General features: G+C 45.1%; 1 protein-coding gene across 1 annotated transcript in view; it reads right to left on the bottom strand.

Annotated features, from left to right (window-relative positions):
• Positions 1 to 735: 735 nt before the first annotated feature.
• Positions 736 to 26,123, bottom strand: part of LOC143295778 (putative methylmalonate-semialdehyde/malonate-semialdehyde dehydrogenase [acylating], mitochondrial) — a 37,357-nt gene continuing 11,969 nt past the window's right edge. The window contains exons 6-14 of the mRNA XM_076607395.1: positions 23,431 to 23,585; positions 21,164 to 21,311; positions 18,568 to 18,632; positions 14,640 to 14,696; positions 13,176 to 13,235; positions 11,060 to 11,189; positions 8,707 to 8,888; positions 6,319 to 6,597; positions 736 to 1,842 (exon numbers count right to left, since the gene is read on the bottom strand). Of these exons, the coding sequence (XP_076463510.1) occupies positions 1,738 to 1,842; positions 6,319 to 6,597; positions 8,707 to 8,888; positions 11,060 to 11,189; positions 13,176 to 13,235; positions 14,640 to 14,696; positions 18,568 to 18,632; positions 21,164 to 21,311; positions 23,431 to 23,585 (1,181 nt within the window). The 3' untranslated portion in view covers positions 736 to 1,737. The remainder of the gene's footprint in view (positions 1,843 to 6,318; positions 6,598 to 8,706; positions 8,889 to 11,059; positions 11,190 to 13,175; positions 13,236 to 14,639; positions 14,697 to 18,567; positions 18,633 to 21,163; positions 21,312 to 23,430; positions 23,586 to 26,123) is intronic.

Below are 26,123 nucleotides of genomic sequence, written 5' to 3'. Positions count from 1 at the left end.
GGTCACTCATTTGAATCATGGTTGTCTTTTTTTTTTCTTCTTCATTATAGAGGTATATATATATATACATATATGTATGATAACATTCTTGTGCTGTGTTCTGTAGTTGGGTGTTGTACACTCTGCTCCCAGTTTAGTAGACACTTCATTTCATATGCTTAACCCTTTGAGCCCTGACCACCGCTCAACCGGTGGCCAGGCATTATGCCACCCCTCCCCACCACCGCTAAAGCGGTGGTCAGGGCTCAAAGGGTTAACAGTCACAGTCCGTTTTGGTTCTCACAACTCCTTGATGCCAGCTGCTGTAAATATTGTACACCCATCTTTAAAGCTTCAGTTGCTCTTTCATTTTTTTCTCCCCCCATTCTATGCATGCAAGTGTTCACATTGCAGACTGAGGGATACACTGAAATTCATCTGACTAGTTGAGTGATGATCATCGTGCTACATCCTGGATTGTGCTTTCTCATTGTGTGTGTGTATGTATGTCTGGCATTTTGCTTTCCCCCCCCCCTCCCCTTTCATCCTTCTTGCTGCCATGGTGTAGTTGACCATAGTGTCCTAGTACGCAGAGATGTATTTGTAACTTTTACATATTGGTATCTTATTGAATGACAAATATATTCAGTTAAATGCACTGCTGGGTGCTTGCTGCCTTCCTTTGTGTAGAGTGTGTACAAACACATGGAATGCACTTCCATTCCACACAGACTTAAAACTCAAGAAAAAGCGGTGTTGAAAAATATGTCTGAAAGACTTTTATAATCCACTGCATGTTTTGTCAAAAGCATCATCACACCCCATCTGCTGAATTTCAATGCATGATGGCACCAGTCTGATTTTCTTCAGTTGTCAACATGAAAAAAAAAAAAAAAAAAAAAAATTGTTCTCAAGCTAGCCATGGCATTCACACTACTACCTGATCACAACACAAAGCAAAAAAGTGTAAGTATTATCTGATTACAACAGAATCTCTGATGGTATATGGAAACACCACCACCACCACCACATTCTGAGACAAATGCTTTGGTCCTGGACAGAGAATCACCAATACCCAAGGCACTTCATCACAAGCTGCTTGCATTTTTTCTCCTCTCTCTCCTCAAATGCTTTCCTAACATTTTATTTCTCCCCACCCCCTCACCAGACCTACCTTCTAATTTTGAAAATTACAACAAGAAAAGAAAAGAAACGAAAATTTCACATTTTATCAGAACTTGGGGTTTTTCCATTCTATATTGCATTCACATTTTAGGACCAATATTTAGGATGCCAAGTCTGTAATGAAAAAAAACAAAAAAACCCATTTCATTCCATACTCAAATGTCACCAAATGTCAAAGTCAAAAAACACCCTTATTCTTGAGCAACAATACCAAGTCCCTGAACCACAAAAAAGGCTTCTGAACTTCTAGGGTGATCCTACTATCTTTGCCTTGGAACAGCAGTCCTGAAAGGCAGTCCTACCACAGCCTCACACTGTCCACATACTTATTCAGTCCCCAGTGCACGCACATACACACACCCACCAAGGCCCAGAACCACAAACAGACTATACTGAAGTCCCTGCATCAGAAAAAGGCCATACCAAACTACTATAGTGATCGTAATATCTTGGTCTTGGCACTGCAGGCAATTCTGCCACAGCCACAACTTTAACAGTCCCCAGTGCACACACTTGCACACACACACTTACACCGAGTCGCCAGAGAGAGGAAGGAAGAAGGAATGTGGCGCCTTATTTCATGACGGGCATGGCAGTGGCCGACCCAGTGGACAGCTGAGCGTCCTCCCCACGCCACATCTGTGTCACAGTCTTCACCTGAGTGTAGAACTGGATGCCCTGTAACAATAATAACAGTAATAATAATAATCAATAATAATATTGCAGACTGATGCTAACACCTCACGGTCTTCACCTGAGTGTAAAACTGGATGCCCTAAGTGTAACAGTAACAGTCATTAATGATATCGATAATAATACTGCAGACTGACGCTCACACCTCACGGTCTTCACCCGAGTGTAAAACTCGATGCCCTGTAACAATAATAACAGTAATAATAATAATCAATAATAATAATACTGCAGACTGACGCTAACACGTCACGGTCTTCACCTGAGTGTAAAACTGGATGCCCTGTAAGTGTAACAGTAACAGTCATTGATGATATCGATAATACTGCAGACTGATGCTCACACCTCACAGGCAGGAATCCCATGGCGTTGACAACAGAAAATTCAAATCAAATCATCATCTTCTTCTGCTTTCGTGGGCTGCAACTCCCACATACACTCGCATGTACACGAGTGGGCTTTTACGTGCATGACCGTTTTTACCCCGCCATGTAGGCAGCCATACTCCGTTTTCGGGGGTGTGCATGCTGGGTATGTTCTTGTTTCCATAACCCACCGAACGCCGACATGGATTACAGGATCTTTAACGTGCGTATTTGATCTTCTGCATGCGTTTACACACACAGGGGGTTCAGGCACTAGCAGGTCTGCACATATGTTGACCTGGGAGATCGTAAAAATCTCCACCCTTTACCCACCAGGCACCGTCACCGCGATTCGAACCCGGGACCCTCAGATTGAAAGTCCAACGCTTTAACCACTTGGCTATTGCGCCTGTCTGAAATCAAATCAAATCATGTTGCTTTGATCCTTTCCGACCACTAAGGCCATCTCAACAGAAAGTTGAACATACACACAGTAACCAAAATGCAACAAGTTCATCACACACAAAGAGACGTGCGCACATAAATACAGGTAAAATCACAAAGATGTGAACACAAATACATCCACGCACGCACACACACATGCATGTACTCGCACAAATACGTGTACACAAATATTTGTATTTCTATTTTCTCTTTTTATCACAACAGATTTCTCTGTGTGAAATTCGGGCTGCTCTCCCCAGGGAGAGCGCGTCGCTACACTACAGTGCCACCTTTTTTTTTTTTTTTTTTTTTTTGCATTTTTTGCTGCATGCAGTTTTATTTGTTTTTCCTATCAAAGTGGATTTTTCCAAAGAATTTTGCCAAGAACAACCCTTTTGTTGCCGTGGGTTCTTTTAAGCCCATCACACACGGGGCGTCAAGCATCACGTTTCACACGACGAGCAGCAAGTTTCGCGCAGTGCCCAGTGTGCAAGGTTTTCAGGCAGCAAAGAGTCGCAGTCGCCGCGCGTTGTGTTTATTCCCCAGCGACAAAAGTGACAGACGTGCGTGGAGCAACCAATCACGAGACCTGCTCGTTTTCATGCGAGACATCATTTGGAATCTATTTCAGCAAGTTTCAGCACGTGACTTTCAGAATATGGAGCGTGATGCGTGATGCCTGGGGAAGTTTGTCGCGCGTGAGCGAGCGACACGCCTCGCTGAGGGTTTCAGGCGTCCATGCAAATGTAGCAAGGCTTTATCAAAAACTGATGTGCGGCCGACGCCGACGCCCTGTGGGCGACGGGCCTTTAGTGCGCAAAGTGCATGCTGCACACAAGGCCTCGGTTTATTGTCTCATCCGAATGACTAGCGTCCAGACCACCACTCAAGGTACTCTAGTGGTGGGAGAAAATATTGACGGCTGAGCCATGATTCAAACCAGCACGCTCAGATTCTCTTGCTTCCTAGGCGGACGCGATACCTCTAGGCCATCACTGATACATGTACTCACACAAACACATGAACACACAAATATGTATACACACCCACATACACACACAGTCCAAAAAGCACATTATGTTTGTCGTCAGCATGGTAGGCAAAACAGAAGAGGACAAGTTTAGTCTTGATCATTGTTGCTTACATTACAAACACCCCAACCAGCCACACTGGGCCAAATTAGGACTGAAAAACAAACAATCCATACTGAAGAACTTGAAGGGACAAAAAAACAAACAAAGAGAACACACAGGAAAGAAAATCTGGCACAAGCAGTCTACTCATATACAGAGGACATGCCTCTAGCCTTGACCACTCAACTGTTTTGCCAGGGTTGTTTTTTGTTTTTTTGTTTAGGTGTTGTTGTTTTTTTCAAGCATCCTGAACACAATCATACACAGTACACTGGGTTATATACAACAACAGGCACACAAAACCAGAAAGTGCCAACAAGCACCTCAAACGTCCTTGCCACAGAAAAAGAACACAAGAGTGCCCAATTATCTAGTCCAAGTCACCCCCACCACCACCCAAAAAATAACAAGAGAGGCAAGGCCTTCAAGACTCACTTGTGATACACTGAAAAAAAAAACCCAAGCTTTTTATGTATTGTCTATAATTTCAAAATGTAATGTTTAAGATGAAAAAGATCAGTTTAAAGCGAATTAAGTCCCCTAGCATTAATTACAGAGTAATTTCCCTTTTTTACTATCTGCACCAAAACGTTTGCAAAATAAATAAAACTTCCATGCTTAGCAAAAGAAGTTCCTGTTTGAACAAAAAATGATCATAATGACTGCTCTTGTTGTTGGGTCAGAATATCAGATCAAAGTGCCAAGTTTAGAGAATACAAAAAATATAAATATAACAGTAAATGCAGTTTAAATATAATTAGGCTTCATTTTTTTTTTTTTTTTTTTTGTGCCCATCCCAGAGGTGCAATATTGTTTTAAAGAGGATGACTGGAAAAAACTGAATTTTTCCTATTTTTATGCCAAATTTGGTGTCAACTGACCAAGTATTCGCAGAGAAAATGTCAATGTTAAAGTTTACCACAGACACACACACACACACACACAGACAACCGAACACCAGGTTAAAACATAGACTCACTTTGTTTACACAAATGAGTCAAAAATCTGAGGCCCCCCCAGCCCAACCCACCTGCTTGATGGGCACAACAGCCGAGTGGTTAAAACTTTGGACTTATACTCCGAGAGTCCTGGGATCAAATTCTGGTCACGGCGTCTGCTGGCTGAAGGCTGGAGGTGTTTCCAAGCTCCCAAGTCAACAGATGAGGAGACCGGCTAGTGCCTGAACACCTTTCATGTGTACACACATGCAGAAGCTCAAATACGCACGTTGAAGATCCCGTAGACGGGCGCAATAGCCGAGTGGTTAAAGCGTTGGACTGTCAATCTGAGGGTCCCGGGTTCGAATCACGGTGACGGTGCCTGGTGGGTAAAGGGTGGAGATTTTTACGATCTCCCAAGTCAACATATGTGCAGACCTGCTAGTGCCTGAACCCCCTTCGTGTGTATATGCAAGCAGAAGATCAAATACGCACGTTAAAGATCCTGTAATCCATGTCAGCGTTCGGTGGGTTATGGAAACAAGAACATACCCAGCATGCACACCCCCGAAAACAGAGTATGGCTGCCTACATGGCGGGGTAAAAACGGTCATACACGTAAAAGCCCACTTGTTTACATACGAGTGAACGCAGAAGAAGAAGATCCCATAGCTTACAGTTGGGCCAACAGCAAAGAAAGAACTGTATGATCAATGTTTTTTCTCCATTGCAACGGGAGGTCATTTACAGCTTAGTCTTTAGTGAAGGACTACGGCTCTCAAACTAGAAAGCAAGATTGCACTGGCTCTTAGTGCTGCAGCCTTGTTGGCTATCTGGCCTTTGGGAACCATCCCAACGCCAACTGTCCTAAAACCCCTCTTGGCTGAGAAAGTGGGGATGTAACTTGGAGCAAGGCGATCTCCACCATAATCGAATTCTAGCCCAGCCAGGACAGCAGTCGACTCCTCTGCTGTTCTGATGGTCATAGTCCAACACAACCGACTATCATTGTCCATGTTAGCGATCGGTGAATTATGGAAACAAAAACAGAACCCACCCACCCCCACGAAAATATATATATATATATATGATAGTCAGTCGTGTCCGACTATGACCATCAGAACAGCAGAGGAGGCAACTGCTGTTCCGACTCTTTGGGCTAGAATTTGATTATAGTGGAGAGTGTCTTGCCCAAGCCACATCCCCACTCTCTCGGCCAAGAGGGTTTTAGGACAGTCAGCGCTGGGATGGTTCCCAAAGGCCAACTAGCCCACAAGGCTGTAGCACTAAGAACCAGTGCAATTTTGCCTCCTAGTTTGAGAGTCATAGTCCTTCACAAAAGACTAAGCTGTAAATGATTTCCCATTGACTGCAGAAACCACTAATACAGCTTTCACTTTGCTGTTGGCCCAAATGTAAAACTTATGTCAATCTGTGATATAAGCAGAGTGTTGGGCTGCAGGGAATAAAACCAACATAAAAGCCCACCGACATGCATGAATGGACGTGGGGGTTGGGGGGGGGGGGGAGAGATTCGCAGACCATGAACAAAGAAGAGGAGGAGGAAGAAGAGAAACAACCCACCTGCTTGCCGTAGAAGTTAGTGTCCCCGCGGAAGGAGCCGCGCGACCCGGTGAAGGAGAACATGGGGAGGGGAACGGGGATGGGCACGTTGACCCCCACCTGCCCCACGTCACACTCCATCGTGTACTTGCGTGCCGTGGCCCCATTGGTGGTGAAGATGGCCGTGCCATTGCCGTAGGGGTTGCTGTTGACGATCTTGATGGCCTCGTCAAGTGTGTCCACCTCCATGCTCACCAGCACAGGTCCAAAGATCTCCTCCGTGTAGCAGCTCATGTTGGGCTGTGACAAGGCAAGACAGTCCACACTGATTCTGTGACACACCTACCAACACATTAATCGTCATACATGGACACTTACACACTAAGTGATGCGGTCTACACTTTGGCACACAGATCTGTGTAGGAACTCATGTTGGGCTGTGACAAGACAAAGACAGTCCCCTGTGACGCATCTACCAACACATTTGTTGTCATTCATGGACACTGCGCACAAAGTGATGAGGTCATATTTTAAAAGAAAAGAAAAAAAGGGACCCCCCACCCACCCCCAAAAAAAAGCTCACAAAAAAACCCCAACGGTAACGATAATAACAAATAACTACATATGAATAGGGGAGAAAACACAAGTTTTCCTTTCCGACAGAAATTAGTCAAAAGACCTATGTGTATTCGAGGGTCTTTTTGCTTTAACTGATCTACACGATGTGCGTCTTCAAGTAAGGCGCGTCATATGCAAAATGACGACAATTTTATGTGAGTTCACATGTCTCTTTGTGAAGGTCAAGGTATTCGTGTCAGGGTTGTGTCTCATCAGGGCCGTAACTCTCCGTTTTCACGTGCTCACGTTGAGCTTTGCAAGTTGTCAAATGATGTGTCCACCTCCATGTCTTCTTCGTTTCGCAGACTATGATTTTTACGACCTAGATTTTTGTTTTGTTAAACCTTTTATTGCCTTGCTTGTTCAGAATCTATAAATATGACTCACTTTGTTGGAAAAAAAAAAGAGCTGCATAGTTTAAAAAAAAAAAAAAAAAAAAAAAAAAAAAATTTAAATCAGTAATACATTGATATAGCATTTCTTTAAAAAGAATGTGAAGACATCCGTCACATAATTTATCCGTATTGTCTCAAGAAATGTTTATTTATTTACTTATTTGTTTATGTATTTATTAAGATGTTTCACTACAGCGCATATTCTTGAGAAAAAAAAAAAAAAAAGTGATGAGGTCTACACATCGGCCCATAGATCTCCATGTAGAAGCGCATGTTGGGTTGTGACAACACAAACAAGATACAGTCCACCGTGATTATGTAACACATCTAGATACCAACACATCTGCTGTCATTCGTGGACACCTGCATTAAATGAAGCCTACACACCAAAGACCTCCATTAACAGCTCATCTTCAGCTGTGACAAGACGGACAAGACAGTTCCCCATAATTCAGTGAAACATCTAGCAACACATTTGTCATCCTCTGTAGAAACTAAACATAAAGTGATGAGGCCTATAAACACGCCCAAAGATTTCCTCCATTGACAGCTCATGTTGGGCTGTGACAAGACAGACAGTCTACCGTGATTCTGAGACACATTTACCTACATATCTGTCGTCATTCGTTGACACTGATTCATTGACACTCGAGCACTTTGTGATGAGGCTTACACAACGGCCCGAAGATCTCAGTAAACAGCTCATTTTTACTGATTACCTGTTCAGTTTTTAGGGGCTGTTCCTAACTGAGAAATTTTCAACGTAACAAATTGTGTCGTAAATTGAATGTTAGACTGTTGTTGTCTCGTTTGTCATTTATCAGATGGATTCCCCTGTCTCCTCGACAAAGGCAGCAGTACGTTGCAGGTCCTCCAGTCCTCCGTAGAGCTTCCGGGCCGCTGGGATTGGGTCAGGCCAGGTTTTCTCTCGGAGCGCTTGGTGGAGCGGGCAGGACTGCAGCAGATGTTCTACTGTCTGGCTGCCTGTTCTGCAGGGGCACTGCTCTGTGTCGCTGATACGGAGTTTCATGTATAGGTGGTGTTTCAGGCGGTTGTGGCCTGTCCTGAGCCTGAAAATGGCTACCTGCTCTCGACGAATGTTAGACGAAGTCACTGAAAGCTAGATTAACAACTTTACAAAGAAGACAAACTAAAGGTCGTTTACTGTTGGTAGGAAGTCTCTCATTTCAGACCCTCCACACATGTTCGGAAAATCAGAGTTAAATTCCTTTTCATAAATCACTGACTGCTGAGGCATTCCTCTAAGGTCACACCGTCACACGAAGTCAACCAACATCCTGTGAAATGTTCAACGCAACAAGCCAACCGACAAGTCCCGTGAAGCTTTCACCTGACCAACCAACCAACCAAGCAGTCGGGTTTCCCGTTCACTTACCTCCACCTGGTGCAGGATGGTGGGGCCCACAAAGTTGCCCTTCTCGTAGCCGGGAACCTTGATGTCACGGCCGTCCAGCAACAGCTCTGCCCCGGCATCCACCCCCGACTGCACCAGCTGACACACCCGCTGCTTCGACTCCGGCGAGATCAGGGGGCCCAGGTCAGCTCCCTTCACATTGCCTGCCAACAGGAAACGTCTCTATTACCAAGTGTACCAGGTCCGCCCCCTTGACATTGCCTGCCAACAGGAAACGTCTCTATTACCAAGTGTACCAGGTCCGCCCCCCTTGACACTGCCTGCCAACAGGAAACGTCTCTATTACCAAGTGTACCAGGTCCGCCCCCTTCACACTGCCTGCCAACAGGAAACGTCTCTATTACCAAGTGTACCAGGTCTGCACCTTTCTCATCGCCTGCCAACAGGAAACGTCTCTATTACCAAGTGTACCAGGTCCGCCCCCTTCACATTGCCTGCCAACAGGAAACGTCTCTATTACCAAGTGTACCAGGTCCGCCCCCTTCACACTGCCTGCCAACAGGAAACGTCTCTATTACCAAGTGTACCTGGTCCCCCCCCGCCCCCCCTCACATTGCCTGCCAACAGGAAACGTCTCTATTACCAAGTGTACCTGGTCCCCCCCCGCCCCCCCCTCACATTGCCTGCCAACAGGAAACGTCTCTATTACCCAGTGTACCAGGTCCCCCCCCTTGACACTGCCTGCCAACAGGAAACGTCTCTATTACCAAGTGTACCAGGTCCGCCCCCTTCACATTGCCTGCCAACAGGAAACGTCTCTATTACCAAGTGTACCAGGTCCGCCCCCCTCACATTGCCTGCCAACAGGAAACGTCTCTATTACCAAGTGTACCAGGTCCACCCCCTTCACATTGCCTGCCAACAGGAAACGTCTCTATTACCAAGTGTACCAGGTCCGCCCCGCTTGACACTGCCTGCCAACAGGAAACGTCTCTATTACCAAGTGTACCAGGTCCGCCCCCTTCACATTGCCTGCCAACAGGAAACGTCTCTATTACCAAGTGTACCAGGAAACGTCTCTATTACCAAGTGTACCAGGTCCGCCCCCCTTCACACTGCCTGCCAACAGGAAACGTCTCTATTACCAAGTGTACCAGGTCCACCCCCTTCACATTGCCTGCCAACAGGAAACCTCTCTATTACCAAGTGTACCAGGAAACGTCTCTATTACCAAGTGTACCAGGTCCACCCCCTTCACATTGCCTGCCAACAGGAAACGTCTCTATTACCAAGTGTACCAGGAAACGTCTCTATTACCAAGTGTACCAGGTCCGCCCCCTTCTCACTGCCTGCCAACAGGAAACGTCTCTATTACCAAGTGTACCAGGAAACGTCTCTATTACCAAGTGTACCAGGTCCGCCCCCTTCACACTGCCTGCCAACAGGAAACGTCTCTATTACCAAGTGTACCAGGTCCGCCCCCCTTGACACTGCCTGCCAACAGGAAACATCTCTATTACCCAGTGTACCAGGAAACGTCTCTATTACCAAGTGTACCAGGAAACGTCTCTATTACCCAGTGTACCAGGTCACAAGGAATGTGGGTGATAATCATGAGCACAATCAAGAGCTATCCCTGAGCTGCCACAGGTTGGGGCCATCTTCAACAATGGAACATTCTTGCTTGTGAATTCCCAAACAAACAACCCCCACCCCTAAAAAAAATAATAAATTCAACAACAAAAATAATAAATAAATAAATAAATAAAGCAAATAAACAATTCACCCCCCAAAACATAATTCAACACATGAAATCACTGCAGACTGAGATAGGACGAAGAGAAGGCGAAAACAGAGACAACATAATTTGCAAGATTAGGAATATGGAAACTGTTGAGGATGAATTTCATTTTGTTTTAGAATGTCCAAAAATAATGTAATTCAAGATAAACTGATACCACATAAATATAAATCATATATGTCAATATTCTGTTTATGCAATTTATTCCCTGCTGGGAAGAAAAGAACTTTATTCAGGAAATTCATCAAACTTAGAAAGGGTGCGTTACTTTAGCTGCATCTAGAACATACTTGGCAGTACGTTTAGTATGTTTAAGTTTGATTTGTTTCGTTGCAAATCATTATTATTAGCACGTGTGTGTGTGTGTGTGTGTGTGGGGGGGGGGGGGGGTTGTGTGTGCGTGTGCGTGCATGTTTGTGCATTTTTTGCCTGTTTCGCAGACATCGTTGGACTGAAGTTGTGATTCAGTGAGTAAGTATTGTTACGGTATCCTGTACACCCCAAAAGGGGAAAAAAAGGATTACATTTCTTTGAACCTTTGGTTAACAACAGTTCCAGAGATTGAGCGCCCACCTGCAGTAACCTTCAGGGCCTTGGCACGCTCCACCAGCTCAGGGATCCACTTCTTGGACTCCCCAACAAAGATGGCCGTCGACAGCGCCATGCACCTCTGACCTGCCGCCCCAAAGGCAGCTCCAACCAGCTGTCCGCCACACACACACACACAACACATTTACACAAAACACACACACACACACAACACACACACACACACACACACAAACTGAAGGCACTTACTGCATTATTGTGTAATGGGACCGAAAATAACTAATGGAAATCCTCTACAAAACGAAAGGACATTACAAAAAAAACAACCTTACTGCTGATGTAAAATAAACCCGCCAATCACTTACATTCAGTTCTTAAATTTCCAGCTGTGAAGACATCTGTCATATACAGACCTATATACGCTTGTATCAGGACCAGGGCTTTGTGCAAGATTTTCTGGTTGTCCTGTTAATAACTGCGGTGTATTGTGACATGTTCCAAACATAACATTTTTAACCCCTGGACTGTCGCTTGACAAGTAACCTCATTTTGCTATGATGAAACCAAACTTACAGGTCAGGGTAACTAACGACCATCATTCTAACTAGCTATTCTAACTTCTTTCTCTGAGGATTGGATTCATTTTTGACTCACTTGTGTAAACAAAGTGAGTCTATGTTTTTTCCCGGTATTCGGTTGTCTGTGTGTGTGTGTGTGTGTGTGTGTGTGTGTGTGTGTCTGTGTGTCCGCGGTAAACTTTAACATTGACATTTTCTCTGCAAATATTTTGTCAGTTGACACCAAATTTGGCATAAAAATAGGAAAAAATTCAGTTCTTTCCAGTCATTTTGTTTAAAACAATATTGCACCTCTGGGATGGGCACAAAAAAATAAAAAATGAAGCCTAATTATATGCAAACTGCATTTACTGTTATATTTATATTTTTTGTATTCTCTAAACTTGGCACTTTGCATTATTATCATTTTTTGTTCAAACAGGAACTTCTTTTGCTAAGCATGGAAGTTGTATTTTATTTTGCAAATGTTTGGTGCAGATAGTAAAAAAGGGAAATTACTCTGTAATTAATGCTAGGGGACTTAATTTGCTTTAAACTGATCTTTCTCATCTTAAACATTACATTTTGAAATTATACTCAAAACATAAAAAGCTTGGATTTTTTTTTTTTTTTTTTTTAATTTATCACAAGTGAGTCTTGAAGGCCTTGCCTCTCTTGTTTCAGCAATATCAACGCCTCTTAAATGCACACAAAAACCAGTAACAGCAGACTAAGATTTATGCCACCCTCATCTCATTTCACCATCGTTAGATAAGATAAGAATAACTTTATTATCTCCAACTGGAGAAATTTGGTCAGGTGCATTATCACAACATGGACAAGTAAACAACATGGGGACCATAACTGTAAAAGTCAACAACAGTTTTAACGAATATTACGAAGATAGAAATGTAAAAAAAATAAAAAATAAAAAAAATTACATACACTGTTTCATACATACATCCACACACTGCAGGTAATAACTAGTATTCTTAATGTAAAAACAGAAAGAATTAAGAAACATTATTTGAATATAATTATAAACATAGCCTACTATACTGCACATTGATTATAATAGACAGATAAGATAAGAATAAAGATAAATTGCGGAAAACCGCAACCAGATAATCAGCACACACCCGCACCCCCCCACCCCCACCCACCCCACACACGCGGATTACTTGATTAAACAAGAGTAATAACATCAAATCAAATACTGCACACAACGACCTCAATTTATTTATGGTCTCATGCGAAAGACCTGCACCCAGACCACTCAAGGTGGGAGTGAAGACTGTGGCCTGCTGCAGGACTTGAACCCCTGACCACTTGCTAACTAGACGGTTGCTTCATTGCTAGGCCATCGCTCTACCTTCACGTGATGCATTCCGTCATTTTCATCCTTATAAGTATTCATACCATCATTATCATCATCTGTCTGTGCCATCACAAACCAGATAAGATAAACTGCGGAAAACTGCAACCAGATAATCAGCATCACCCCCCCTCCCCCATAACAGTGAAGGGGTTAAGCCAACAGCCCACCACCAACCAGGGCAAGGGGGCAGCAACTGGTCCCATACCTGTGTAAGAGTGCTGTCCTTGTTGGCGTCCGGCATGATCACCCCGTGGTTCTTGGCTCCCTGGGATTGGAAACATTGTTTATCACTGAATCTGACAACTTGTTTTCATGTCGATGTGCATGGTTCTGAGAGTGCGTGTGGGAGTGTGTGCGTGTGTGTGTGTGTGTGTGTGTGTGCGTGTGTGTGTATGTGTTTGTGTGTGTGTGTGTATGCATGTGTGTGTGTGTGAGTGTGCATGTGCGATGTGTGTGCGTTTGTGTGTGTGTGTGTGTCAGTGTGTCTATGGCAAACTCAAACATTGTTATTTTCTCTGGAAATACTCTGTCTGCCATTACCAAATTCGGATTAAACATAGTGGGGGAAAAAAAAATCACAGTCATACTAACAATAGGTTGTAAGGCTTCTGGATTAAGCTGTATTTCCGGATCATTAACAGTTTGTATCGCTGAGAATCTGGATACAAAAAAATCACAATTATGTTTGAGTCTGAAGATCAGTCTGACCTCATGTTTCTAGTTCGCAATGAAAATATAAATTCTTGACGCAACACATACAGTGACACTAACTGCACCACTGTCATGTTTACTGCATGTGAATATTTTAAAGACGATACTGAATTATCCAGAATGAACTTGAACAAGAAACTGAATGGACCCGATTGTACTGTTGTAGTTTCCGTAGGCTTTGTCGAACAAGCACACCTGGAGAAAATGGCTTCATGTTGCAGTGTGCCTGAGCCGATGGCAACGACTCTTTTGCTGCGGACTTTACAAGAACTTCTTAAATAACTGAGATATACCAAAATAATTATTTAAACGGTGTTACCACCTTGAATACAGTAATTGATTTATGACCAAAAAAAAAACAAAACCAATATACTTTTACATATCATTTTTTTTGTCATTGTTAGACCTACTTCAGTCTACTTATTCCCGAACCAAATATGCTCGAATCAAAATCTGATAACGTACTCAGAACACATTTTAACTTCTTTCTTTTTTGTTACTGGATAAAGAGTGTATTACAAGTGAGTATTGAAGGCCTTGTTTTGTTTTATTTGGGGGAGGGGGGTTTCGAGTATGTATATATAGGTTTTTTTGTAGTGTGACATTATCCCTAATCATCTATCTCACAAACACACACACACACATGCACACGTGCGCTTCTCTCTCTCTCTCTCTCACACACACACTCACTCACTCTCTCTCTCTCTCTCACACACACACACTCTCTCTCTCTCACACACACACACACTCTCTCACACACACACACACTCTCTCTCTCTCTCTCTCTCTCTCACACACACACTCTCTCTCTCTCTCTCACTCTCACACTCTCTCACACACACTCTCTCTCTCACACACACACACACACTCTCTCTCTCTCACACACACACACACACACACTCACTCTCTCTCTCTCTCTCACTCTCTCTCTCTCTCTCTCTGTGTCTCTCTCTCTCACCATGTTGGACTGAACTCTCTTGCCACTCTTGGACCCTCTCTCATAGATGTACTGGCCCTGCACAAACCATGCCAGCACAACATTAAACTGCCACTCCTCCTCCTCGTCCATGTCCCTCGTCGTCGTCATAAACAGATGTATACATAAAATAAATAAAAATGGATGTTCACTCTTTCCGTGTGGGAAACCTTTCATAAATTATGTCTGTGTCTCTCTCTAAAGATAATATTAATAATAATAATCACAACAATTATTATTATAATTATCATGTAACAGTAGAAGTAGTAGTATTGGCAGTAGTAGTAGTGGTGGTGGTGGTGGTGGTGGTGGTTGTCGTAGTCATAGTAGTAGTGGTAATAGTGGTACTAATGTAGTAATAATAATAATAAATTCTTTTCTTTATTCAAAATTGTATAATACTTTTAACCTGCTCAAAGTGCTTTGTAATAACGTCAGTCAGACACAAACTAACACACACACACACACACACACACACAAACACACTGCACATGCACGCATGGAAAAAAAACATACGTGGATGTATAAAACGCAGCCGATGGAATGGGTTGCCTTGATAACGTAGAGATTAGCTACATGAAAAGGAATGTTTTTTTAGAGTGTTTTAATCTAAGGGTGTGAACGAGGAAATGCGATGGGCTGAAAGCAGCCATGAACTCCAGAGTTACAGCTCGCCAGCCATGTCCCTTCTCTGTGGAGTGTGGGAACGCAAACATTTTATCATCATCATCATATGAGCAGCATGCATGACTGTACACTGCTTCAAATGTGGCCACTATTACACACACACACACACACGTCATGTACACTGCTTCAAATGTGGCCACTATTACACACACATATAAAAGTAACTTTTTTTTCTTCTTTTTTTAACCACCAGACAATATTTCTTACAGATGTACAATATAATACGGTTACAAGCAATAGTATGGGGTTGCCAATTAATTTATCTGTACCATCTGTTACAACACAGATACCAGAAACAATGATCCAAGAGAGACACGTGTCTGTGAGTGTGCATGGCTCAAACCTGACCGAATGACACAGGAAACCAAAAGCTGAGCACCTAAAGACAGCCATCAGTCGGCTCTACACAGGTAGGCAGCACACTGAGCGAATGACTCCATGTTTGTAAAGCCATTAGAGCTAAGCGTCTGACCGAGTATTTGTTCTGTATTGTCCATGTGTTCTGTGTGGCTTGTTCACGATTGGAGAGGCTATGCCAGTCTTGAATGGAAGCTAATTTGTGTTTGCACATTTCTTCTGTCTTTGCTGCTTTGTGCACACGTCAAATGATTGGTATAAGGACGGGCCCGGCGCTTCCTTTTTTGAGGAAGTGTCTGGGTTTGTTGCAATGTACCTTTTATTTACCTGTGTGCTAGCTGAATCAGTAGCATGGGCATCACTGGCTTGAAGTTGTACCTTGTGTAATGGAGAGAGTTGCCACCCTCTGCTATTCGTCTGACCGAGATTAAGCGCTATTTACATATCAAAAATAATACTACTAGTAGATGAAATAAACATCAGAAGCAGAGATAAACTAAAATAATTCTTAATACGCATTCAGGACATATTTATCATAACAACACTATATAAATCAGGAACAAGAGAGATAAAGTCTTCATGGCTCACAAGCCATTTCTACCAATATTTGTTTTGTTGTTTTAAGTAAAAAAAGGACACTCCCATCACTATTTTTTTTCAGTCATTCAACTGTTCAGCCACAGTGTACCCAGATGCTGTTGGAAGCAGGTGTCCTTGCTGAAGTTTACCTGCCACACTGTACCCAGATGCTGTTGGAAGCAGGTGTCCTTGCTGAAGTTTACCTGCCACACTGTACCCAGATGCTGTTGGAAGCAGGTGTCCTTGCTGAAGTTTCCTTGGCACAGTGTACCCAGATGCTGTTGGAAGCAGGTGTCCTTGCTGAAGTTTCCTTAGCACAGTGTACCCAGATGATGTTGGAAGCAGGTGTCCTTGCTGAAGTTTCCTTGGCACAGTGTACCCAGATGATGTTGGAAGCAGGTGTCCTTGCTGAAGTTTCCTTGGCACAGTGTACCCAGATGATGTTGGAAGCAGGTGTCCTTGCTGAAGTTTCCTTGGCACAGTGTACCCAGATGATGTTGGAAGCAGGTGTCCTTGCTGAAGTTTCCTTGGCACAGTGTACCCAGATGCTGTTGGAAGTAGCTGTCCTTGCTGAAGTTTCCCTAGCACAGTGTACCCAGAACCTGTTGGAAGCATATATCCTTGCTGAAGTTTCCTTGGCACAGTGTACCCAGAACCTGTTGGAAGCATATATCCTTGCTGAAGTTTCCTCGGCACAGTGTACCCAGAACCTGTTGGAAGCATATATCCTTGCTGAAGTTTCCTCGGCACAGTGTACCCAGAACCTGTTGGAAGCATATATCCCTGCTGAAGTTTCCTCGGCACAGTGTACCCAGAACCTGTTGGAAGCATATATCCTTGCTGAAGTTTCCTTGGCACAGTGTACCCAGATGCTGTTGGAAGCAGGTGTCCTTGCTGAAGTTTCCTTGGCACAGTGTACCCAGATGATGTTGGAAGCAGGTGTCCTTGCTGAAGTTTCCTTGGCACAGTGTACCCAGATGCTGTTGGAAGCAGCTGTCCTTGCTGAAGTTTCCCTGGCACAGTGTACCCAGAACCTGTTGGAAGCATATATCCTTGCTGAAGTTTCCTTGGCACAGTGTACCCAGAACCTGTTGGAAGCATATATCCTTGCTGAAGTTTCCTTGGCACAGTGTACCCAGAACCTGTTGGAAGCATATATCCTTGCTGAAGTTTCCTCGGCACAGTGTACCCAGAACCTGTTGGAAGCATATATCCCTGCTGAAGTTTCCTCGGCACAGTGTACCCAGAACCTGTTGTAAGCATATATCCTTGCTGAAGTTTCCTTGGCACAGTGTACCCAGATGCTGTTGGAAGCAGGTGTCCTTGCTGAAGTTTCCTTAGCACAGTGTACCCAGATGATGTTGGAAGCAGGTGTCCTTGCTGAAGTTTCCTTAGCACAGTGTACCCAGATGATGTTGGAAGCAGGTGTCCTTGCTGAAGTTTCCTTAGCACAGTGTACGCAGATGCTGTTGGAAGCAGGTTTTCTTGCTGAAGTTTCCTTGGCACAGTGTACCCAGATGCTGTTGGAAGCAGGTGTCCTTGCTGAAGTTTCCCTGGCACAACCTTTAAACCCATACCTTCACTCCACTCCAACAGAAGTACATGTCAACAGCCTGGTGAGTTTTGCTGTGGTCTTGACACTTGCGCTTTCATTTGTTAACTTTAAATAAAGAACTTCATTCCTGGGCTGCAACTCCCACGTTCACTTGTATATACACGAGTGGGCTTTTATGTGTATGACCGTTATTACCCTGCCATGACGGCAGCCATACTCTGTTTTCGGGAGGGGAGGTGTGTGTATGCTGGGAATGTTCTTGTTTCCATAACCCATCAAACGCCGACATGAATTATAAGATCTTTAACGTGCGTATTTGATCTTCTGCTTGTGTATACTCACGAAGGGGGTTCAGGCACTACGCAGGTCTGCACATATGTTGACCTGGGAGATCGGAAAAATCTCCACCCTTTACCCACCAGGTGCCGTAACCAAGATTCGAAACCGGACACTCAGATTAAAAGTCCTGCAGTCCTGCCCCCTGTATCAAGATGCACGGACGCAGCAGTGGCCCTATGGAGCCACACTGGCAGAAAAGCTCTGGGGCACCAAAGAAGACCTCATCAAGACCACCATCTTCATTTCCAGCATAGGACTACAAGTCTGAGACCATGATCACGGGGAACGCAGAAGAAGAAGAAGAAGATTAAAAGTCCAACGCTTTAACCACTGGGCTATTGCGCCCGTCTAAAGAAGGAACAAAAAGCAAGAAAAGAAAGCAGGACTACTCACAGCCTGATCCGATCCCACAAATGAAATGGCTTTGATGTCAGGGTTGTCACAGATGAAATTCACAGCTGAAATTTAAAAAAAATATTTAAAAAAATTAAGAGGTAAAGCTGCTGTATAGTTTGTCTGGATATTCACACACACACACACACAAACACACACACACAAACTGAAACCATGTATCTGCAGACATACACATGCACGCCCACACACACACACACACACACAAAATAAAATGTGAATAAAAGCAATCATAAGTTAAAGCTGACAGTGTTCAATGCACAGTTCTCTAACAGGCTGAAAGTCCCAATAACATTGTGCTGTACTGATCTCTGCCATGCCGTGCAGTGGTGTGTTGTGTTGTGTTGTGTGTTGTGTTGTGTTGTGTGTTGTTGTGTGTGGTGTGTGTTGTGTTATGTGTTGTGTTATGTATTGTGTTGTGTATTGAGTATTGTGTATTGTATTGTGTATTGTATTGTATTGTATTGTGTATTGTGTAGTGTAGTGTAGTGTACTGTATGTATTCAGGTCATTAGATCTGCTACTGGTAACCTGTAATCCAGTACAACCTGTTCAGGGTCGGGTTGCCGGCGACTAAACCGGCACTCCCACCGCTCCCTTCCGGGACTGGTGAGGCGGGTGGCTAGACACCCTTATGGAGATCCATAAAAGGGCGTTGGCTCAGGAGAGCCACCGACAGCCATCTAGCTCCACTGTGCTGTGTGCATGCCACACGCAGTTGGCCCCCGGGGTGTGTCTACCCATGCATGCGAAGTCTGGATCCGGCAGAATCTGCGGAAGAAACCTATTGGTTCAACGGAGAGGAAGGCGGTTACAGCAACGCACTGTGGAGTGCAGAGAGCAAGATGAGACACCGAAAGGATATCTTGGTCATCCACTGCATCCGTGCTCATCCTCCAGTCGTCTCGACTTAGTCTTGCCACTGGAAATTGGTGGACCCGGACGAGAGAGTGAGGTCGACGTTCAGGGGGTTATGGAAACAAGAACATACCCAGCATGCACACCCCCGAAAGCGAAGTATGGCTGCCTACATGGCGTGGTAAAAACGGTCATACACATAAAAGCCCACTCGCGCATATACGAGTGAACGTGGGAGTTGCAGCCCACGAACACAGAAGAAGAAGAAGAAGAGGGGTAGCACCTGAATTGAACGTGAGAACTGCGACTGTATTGACTGCGAGGAGAAACTGGTCACCAGTGAAGAGAATGCAGAAGATGAATGATATTGTCAGTCGTTTTGTTTTAAAGATTAACCTTGCTGCTGTGTTTGTATTTGTATTTGTACTTCTTTTTTATCACAACAGATTTCTCTGTGTGAAATTCAGGCTGCTCTCCCCAGGGAGAGCGCGTCGCTATACTACAGCGCCACCCTTTTTTTTTGTTGTATTTTTTCCCCTGAGTGCAGTTTTATTTGGTTTTCCTATCAAAGTGGATTTTTCTTCAGAATTTTGCCAGGAACAACCCTTTTGTTGCCGTGGGTTCTTTTACGTGCGCTAAGCGCATGCTGCACACGGCACCTCGGTTTATCGTCTCATCCGAATGACTAATGTCCAGACCACCACTCAAGGTCTAGTGGAGGGGGAGAAAATATCGGCAGCTGAGCCATGATTCGAACCAGCGCGCTCAGATTCTCTCGCTTCCTAGGCGGACGCGTTACCTCTAGGCCATCACTTCACTTTCTTGAGTTTTTGTACTGAGGACAACCAATGAGGAGTGAGTAACAAAAGAGCAAAATAGAGTACGTGTTGCTCGAGTAGTAAGGAGATGTCAGATTGTAGTTTTGTGTCAGTTTTTTAATGAACAGTCAAACTAATAATAATAAATCCAGTTGCTTTTGGGGGGGTTGTCTTTTTTTTTTAATGAACAGGTCAAATTAGTTACTTGTAGGTGATTTCACAACAGAACTGAATCAAATAAATGTCTTAATTTTCAAGCCAGTTAATGATCTTATGATGGATTATTCATCAAACCCAGTGTATCATAATCAACCAGAAATCAATGTGGAGTGATGGCCTAGAGGTAACGCGTCCACCTAGGAAGCAAGAGAATCTGAGCGCGCTGGTTCGAATCACGGTTCAGCCCCCGATATTTTCTCCCCCTCCACTAGACCTTGAGTGGTGGTCTGGACGCTAGTCATTCGGATGAGACGATAAACCGAGGTCCCGTGTGCAGCATGCACTTAGCGCACGTAAAAGAATCCATGGCAACAAAAGGGTTGTTCCTGGCAAAATTCTGTACAAAAATCCACTGCGATAGGAAAAACAAATAAAACTGCACGCATGAAAAAATACAAAAAAATGGGTGGCGTTGTAGTGTGGCGACGCGCTCTCCGTGGGGAGAGCAGCCCAAATTTCACACAGAGAAATCTGTTGTGATAAAAAGAAATACAAATACAAATACAAAAATCCACTGCATGCACATTTAATTTGCTGAATGGTGAGAGAGAAAAAAAAAAAAAAAAAAAAACCTACAAAGCTGTAGATCTTTCAGGAAATCAAATGATTAAAGAACTGCACGTAACTGTTAACGGCTACAAACATAAGAGGAAAAAAAAAATCAATACAAGATTTCCTCTTACAGTCGTGACGGCCGTGAATGACGTTGACGACACCAGGGGGCATCCCAGCCTCCGTAAGCAGCTCCATGAGGATCATGGTGGCCCCGGGGTCACGCTCCGACGGCTTCAGGATACACGTGTTGCCGCACACGGCAGCCATGGGGAACATCTGAAAGACACACAGATGGAAAGGGTTAAAACAGCAAGAAACATCTGAAAGACACACAGATGGAAAGGGTTAAAACAGCAAGAAACATCCGAAAGACACACAGAGTGAAACGGTACAAACAGCAAGAAACATCTGAAAGACACACAGAGTGAAACGGTACAAACAGCAAGAAACATCTGAAAGACACACAGATGGAAACAGTACAAACAGCAAGAAACATCTGAAAGGCACACAGATGGAAACAGTACAAACAGCAAGAAACATCTGAAAGAAACGCAGATGGAAACAGTACAAACAGCAAGCAACATCTGAAAGACACACAGATGGAAACGGTACAAACAGCAAGAAACATCTGAAAGACACACAGAGGGAAACATAACACACTCCTCTGCCAATACAGTGTCCTCTGCCATCAACAACGAAAAAAACCCGAACAGTACACAAACACAAAAGCATGGAACAAGACACAGAAAACACAGTGACTGACCAAGAGCAGGATCATGGCAGGGAAAACTGAAGGGGGTGATGCAGGCTACCACACCCACCAGGATCAACAAACCACAAAAAACCAACACTCAAACACAAACACAAAAGCATGGAACAGACACAGAAAACACAGTGACTGGACCCACAGCGGGACCACGGAGGGGAAGTTGAAGGGGGTGATGCCCCACCACTACACCACGCCCAGAGGCATCAACATCAACAAAAAACACACACAAAAAACCCCACAGAAACACAAACACAAAAGCATGGAACAAGACACAGAAAACACAGGGACCGACCCAGAGTGGGAACTACTCAGGAAATCATTCCCTCGACCGCTGGGGTCGTTGGGGGGACACGAGGAAGATGTCATAGCTTGCCACGCCGTTCTGTTGGCAGCTGTCGTGAGGAGATCTGGCATCGTCATTTTGGTCCATTCCTTGACGTTGTCGGACCAGCTCTTTCTCTGCCGCCCCCGTCTGCGCCCTCCCTCTACAGTCCCTTGCAGGATGGTTTTGGAGAGGGTGTTATGTCGTATGACGTCACCAAACCATGCCATCTTCCGTCGTTTGACAGTCGCCAGCAGTGGTTCTTGGGGCCCAACAAGGTTGCTGACCAGGTTCCGCACTTAGTCATTGGTCTTGTGCTCCTTGTAGGAGATAGTAGTCTCCTCAAGCACTTGGTTTCGAATGCTTGGATTCTTCTTTCTGTTTCTGCCATCAGTGTCCATGTCTCACATCCATATAAGAGGAAGGAGACCACACACAAGCACAAAACAAAAGCCAGGAAGAGAGACAGAAAACACACCCACTGACCCACAGCACGATCATGGCGGGTAAACTGAAGGGCCCAGGTCCATCAACAACAAAAAAACAGCAACAACAAAAGAACACACAAATACAAAACAAACAAGAGAGACAAGGCCTTCAAGACTCACCTGTGATAAATTAAGTCCCTTAGCATTAATTACAGAGTAATTTCCCTTCTTTACTATCTGCACCAAAACGTTTGCAAAATAAAATAAAAAAATTCCATGCTTAGCAAAAGAAGTTCCTGTTTGAACAAAAAACGATAACAATGACTCCTCTTGTTGTTGTGTCAGAATAAGAGGTCAAAGTGCCAAGTTCAGAGAATGCAAAAAATATAAATATAACAGTAAATGCAGTTTGCAGAAAATTAGGTTTCTTTCTTTTTTTTTTTTTTGTGCCCATCCCTGAGGTGCAATATTGTTTTAAACAAGATGACTGGAAAGAATTGAATTTTTCCTATTTTTATGCCAAATTTGGTGTCAACTGACAAAGTATTTGCAGAGAAAATGTCAATGTTAAAGTTTACCACAGACACACGGACACACACACAAACACACACACACACACAGACAACCGAACACCGGGTTAAAGCATAGACTCACTTTGTTTACACAAGTGAGTCAAAAAGCTTGGAACACAGACACAGAGCAGGATCATGAGCAGAAAGTTGTCAGTACAGGACAAAAAAAAAAACCCACAAAAAAACACACACACCAAAAAAAAAACAGCAACACAGAAACACACACAAAAATTTGGAACAGAGACAAGAAAACACACAACACATCTTTCAATCCGACTGGAGATGACATGTCAAAGGTACTGACCCAGAGAGGGATCATGGCGGGGAAGTTGAAGGGGGTGATGCCGGCGACCACGCCCAGAGGCATGCGGAAGGTCATGGTGTCCATGTCCTTGGCAATGCCTTGCAGGGTCTCCCCCAGCTGCAGTGACGGGATGCTGCAGCAGTGCTCCACCACCTCTGTGCACACACCCACAGCGCCAACACTTTCAGTTTCACCTTCAGTTTGTTAACTCATTTAACCCTCAGTGCACACACCCACAGTGCCGACAGTTTCAGTTTTACCTTCAGTTTGTTAACTCATTCTACCCTCTGTGCACACACCCACAGTGCCGACACTTTCAGTTTCACCTTCAGTTTGTTAACTCATTCTACCCTCTGTGTACACACCCACAGTGCCGACACTTTCATTTTCACCTTCAGTTTGTTAACCCATTCTACCCTCTGTGCACACACCCACACTGCCACCACTTTCAGTTTTACCTTCAGTTTGTTAACCCATTCTACCCTCTGTGCACACACCCACAGCACCGACACTTTCAGCTTCACATTCAGTTTGTTAACCCATTCAACCCTCTGTGCATACACCCACAGTGCCACTTTCAGTTTCACCTTCAGTTTGTTAACCCATTCTACCCTCTGTGCACACACCCACAGCGCCAACACTTTCAGTTTCACCTTGAGTTTAACTCATTCTACCCTCCTGTGTACGCACCCACAGTGCAGACACTTTCAGTTTCACCTTCAGTTTGTTAACTCATTTAACCCTTAGTGCACACACCCACAGTGCCGACACTTTCAGTTTCACCTTCAGTTTGTTAACCCATTCAACCCCACAGCCACATGCCTGCTGCTGCAACAGCGCTCCACAACCTCTGTGCACACACCCACAGTGCTGCCACTTTCAATTTCACCTTCAGTTTTATTAACCCATTCTACTCTGGCTACAAGTTACTCGTACCATTATCACTTCCCCTGTGGACCTGGCATGTATTCTCGCACCAATGCACTATTCTGACTGAGCTTATTCTGGCTTGGTGCGCCACCTCTGTGCTGGGAGGGGGAAGTTGTGAGGGGATGAGGACAGAGGGAGGGAGGGAGGGAGGGGGAAGTTGTGAGGGGATGAGGTAGGGAGGAGGAAGCTGTGAGGGGATGAGGACAGAGGGAGGGAGGGGGAAGTTGTGAGGGGATGAGGAAGTTGTGAGAGGATGAAGAGGATGAGGGAGGGAGGGGGAAGTTGTGGGGGGATGAGGACAGAGGGAGGGAGGGGGAAGTTGTGAGGGGATGAGGAGGACAGAGGGAGGGAGGGGGAAGTTGAGGGGATGAGGACAGAGGGAGGGAGGGGGAAGTTGTGAGGGGATGAGGAGGACAGAGGGAAGAGGGGGAAGTTATGAGGGAATGAGGACAGAGGGAGGAAGGGAGGGGGAAGTTATGAGGGGATGAGGACAGAGGGAGGGAGGGGGAAGTTGTGAGGGGATGAGGACAGAGGGAGGGAGGGGGAAGTTGTGAGGGGATGAGGAGGACAGAGGGAAGAGGGGGAAGTTATGAGGGAATGAGGACAGAGGGAGGAAGGGAGGGGGAAGTTATGAGGGGATGAGGACAGAGGGAGGGAGGGGGAAGTTGTGAGGGGATGAGGACAGAGGGAGGGAGGGGGAAGTTGTGAGGGGATGAGGAGGACAGAGGGAGGGAGGGGGGAAGTTGTGAGGGGATGAGGACAGAGGGAGGGAGGGGGAAGTTGTGAGGGGATGAGGAGGACAGAGGGAAGAGGGGGAAGTTATGAGGGAATGAGGACAGAGGGAGGAAGGGAGGGGGAAGTTATGAGGGGATGAGGACAGAGGGAGGGAGGGGGAAGTTGTGAGGGGATGAGGACAGAGGGAGGGAGGGGGAACTTGTGAGGGGATGAGGACAGAGGGAGGGAGGGAAGGGGAAGTTATGAGGGAATGAGGACAGAGGGAGGAAGGGGGAAGTTGTGTGGGGATGACAGAGGGAGGGAGGGGGAAGCTGTGAGGGGATGAGGACAGAGGGAGGGAGGGGGAAGTTGTGAGGGGATGAGGACAGAGGGAGGGAGGGAGGGGGAAGTTGTGAGGGGATGAGGACAGAGAGAGGGAGGGGGAAGTTGTGAGGGGATGAGGACAGAGGGAGGGAGGGAGGGGGAAGTTGTGAGGGGATGAGGAGGACAGAGGGAGGGAGGGGGAGGTTGTGAGGGGATGAGGAGGACAGAGGAAGGGGGAGGTTGTGAGGGGATGAGGACAGAGGGAGGGAGGGAGGGGGAAGTTGTGAGGGGATGAGGAGGACAGAGGGAGGGGGAGGTTGTGAGGGGATCAGGACAGAGGGAGGGGGAAGTTGTGAGGGGATGAGGACGGAGGGAGGGGGAAGTTGTGAGGGGATGAGGAGGACAGAGGGAGGGAGGGGGAGGTTGTGAGGGGATGAGGAGGACAGAGGGAGGGAGGGGGGAGGTTGTGAGGGGATGAGGAGGACAATGTAAACACGCACACGATTAGCTGAACATCATCATGTAAGACTAAGGTAAACAGTGACTGCCCTGGCCTTGTGATCAATAGGTCTAGAGCATCTGTGTAATGCTACAACTGGAAGCATGTGAGCATGCTATGCAGTCGAAAATAAACACATCGGAACTATTTTCTGCGATAGAGCGTAAGAAAATATGGAAAAATCCTAACAGCTGGCATCTCTATAGGCCCTATACTAGATATGCGC

Source organism: Babylonia areolata, chromosome 21 (genome assembly GCF_041734735.1).
Source record: "Babylonia areolata isolate BAREFJ2019XMU chromosome 21, ASM4173473v1, whole genome shotgun sequence".
In the NCBI taxonomy this organism is placed as follows: domain Eukaryota; kingdom Metazoa; phylum Mollusca; class Gastropoda; order Neogastropoda; family Buccinidae; genus Babylonia; species Babylonia areolata.
The sequence above is the reverse complement of the archived record's forward strand: the minus strand, read 5'-3'. Positions and strand labels throughout refer to the sequence as shown.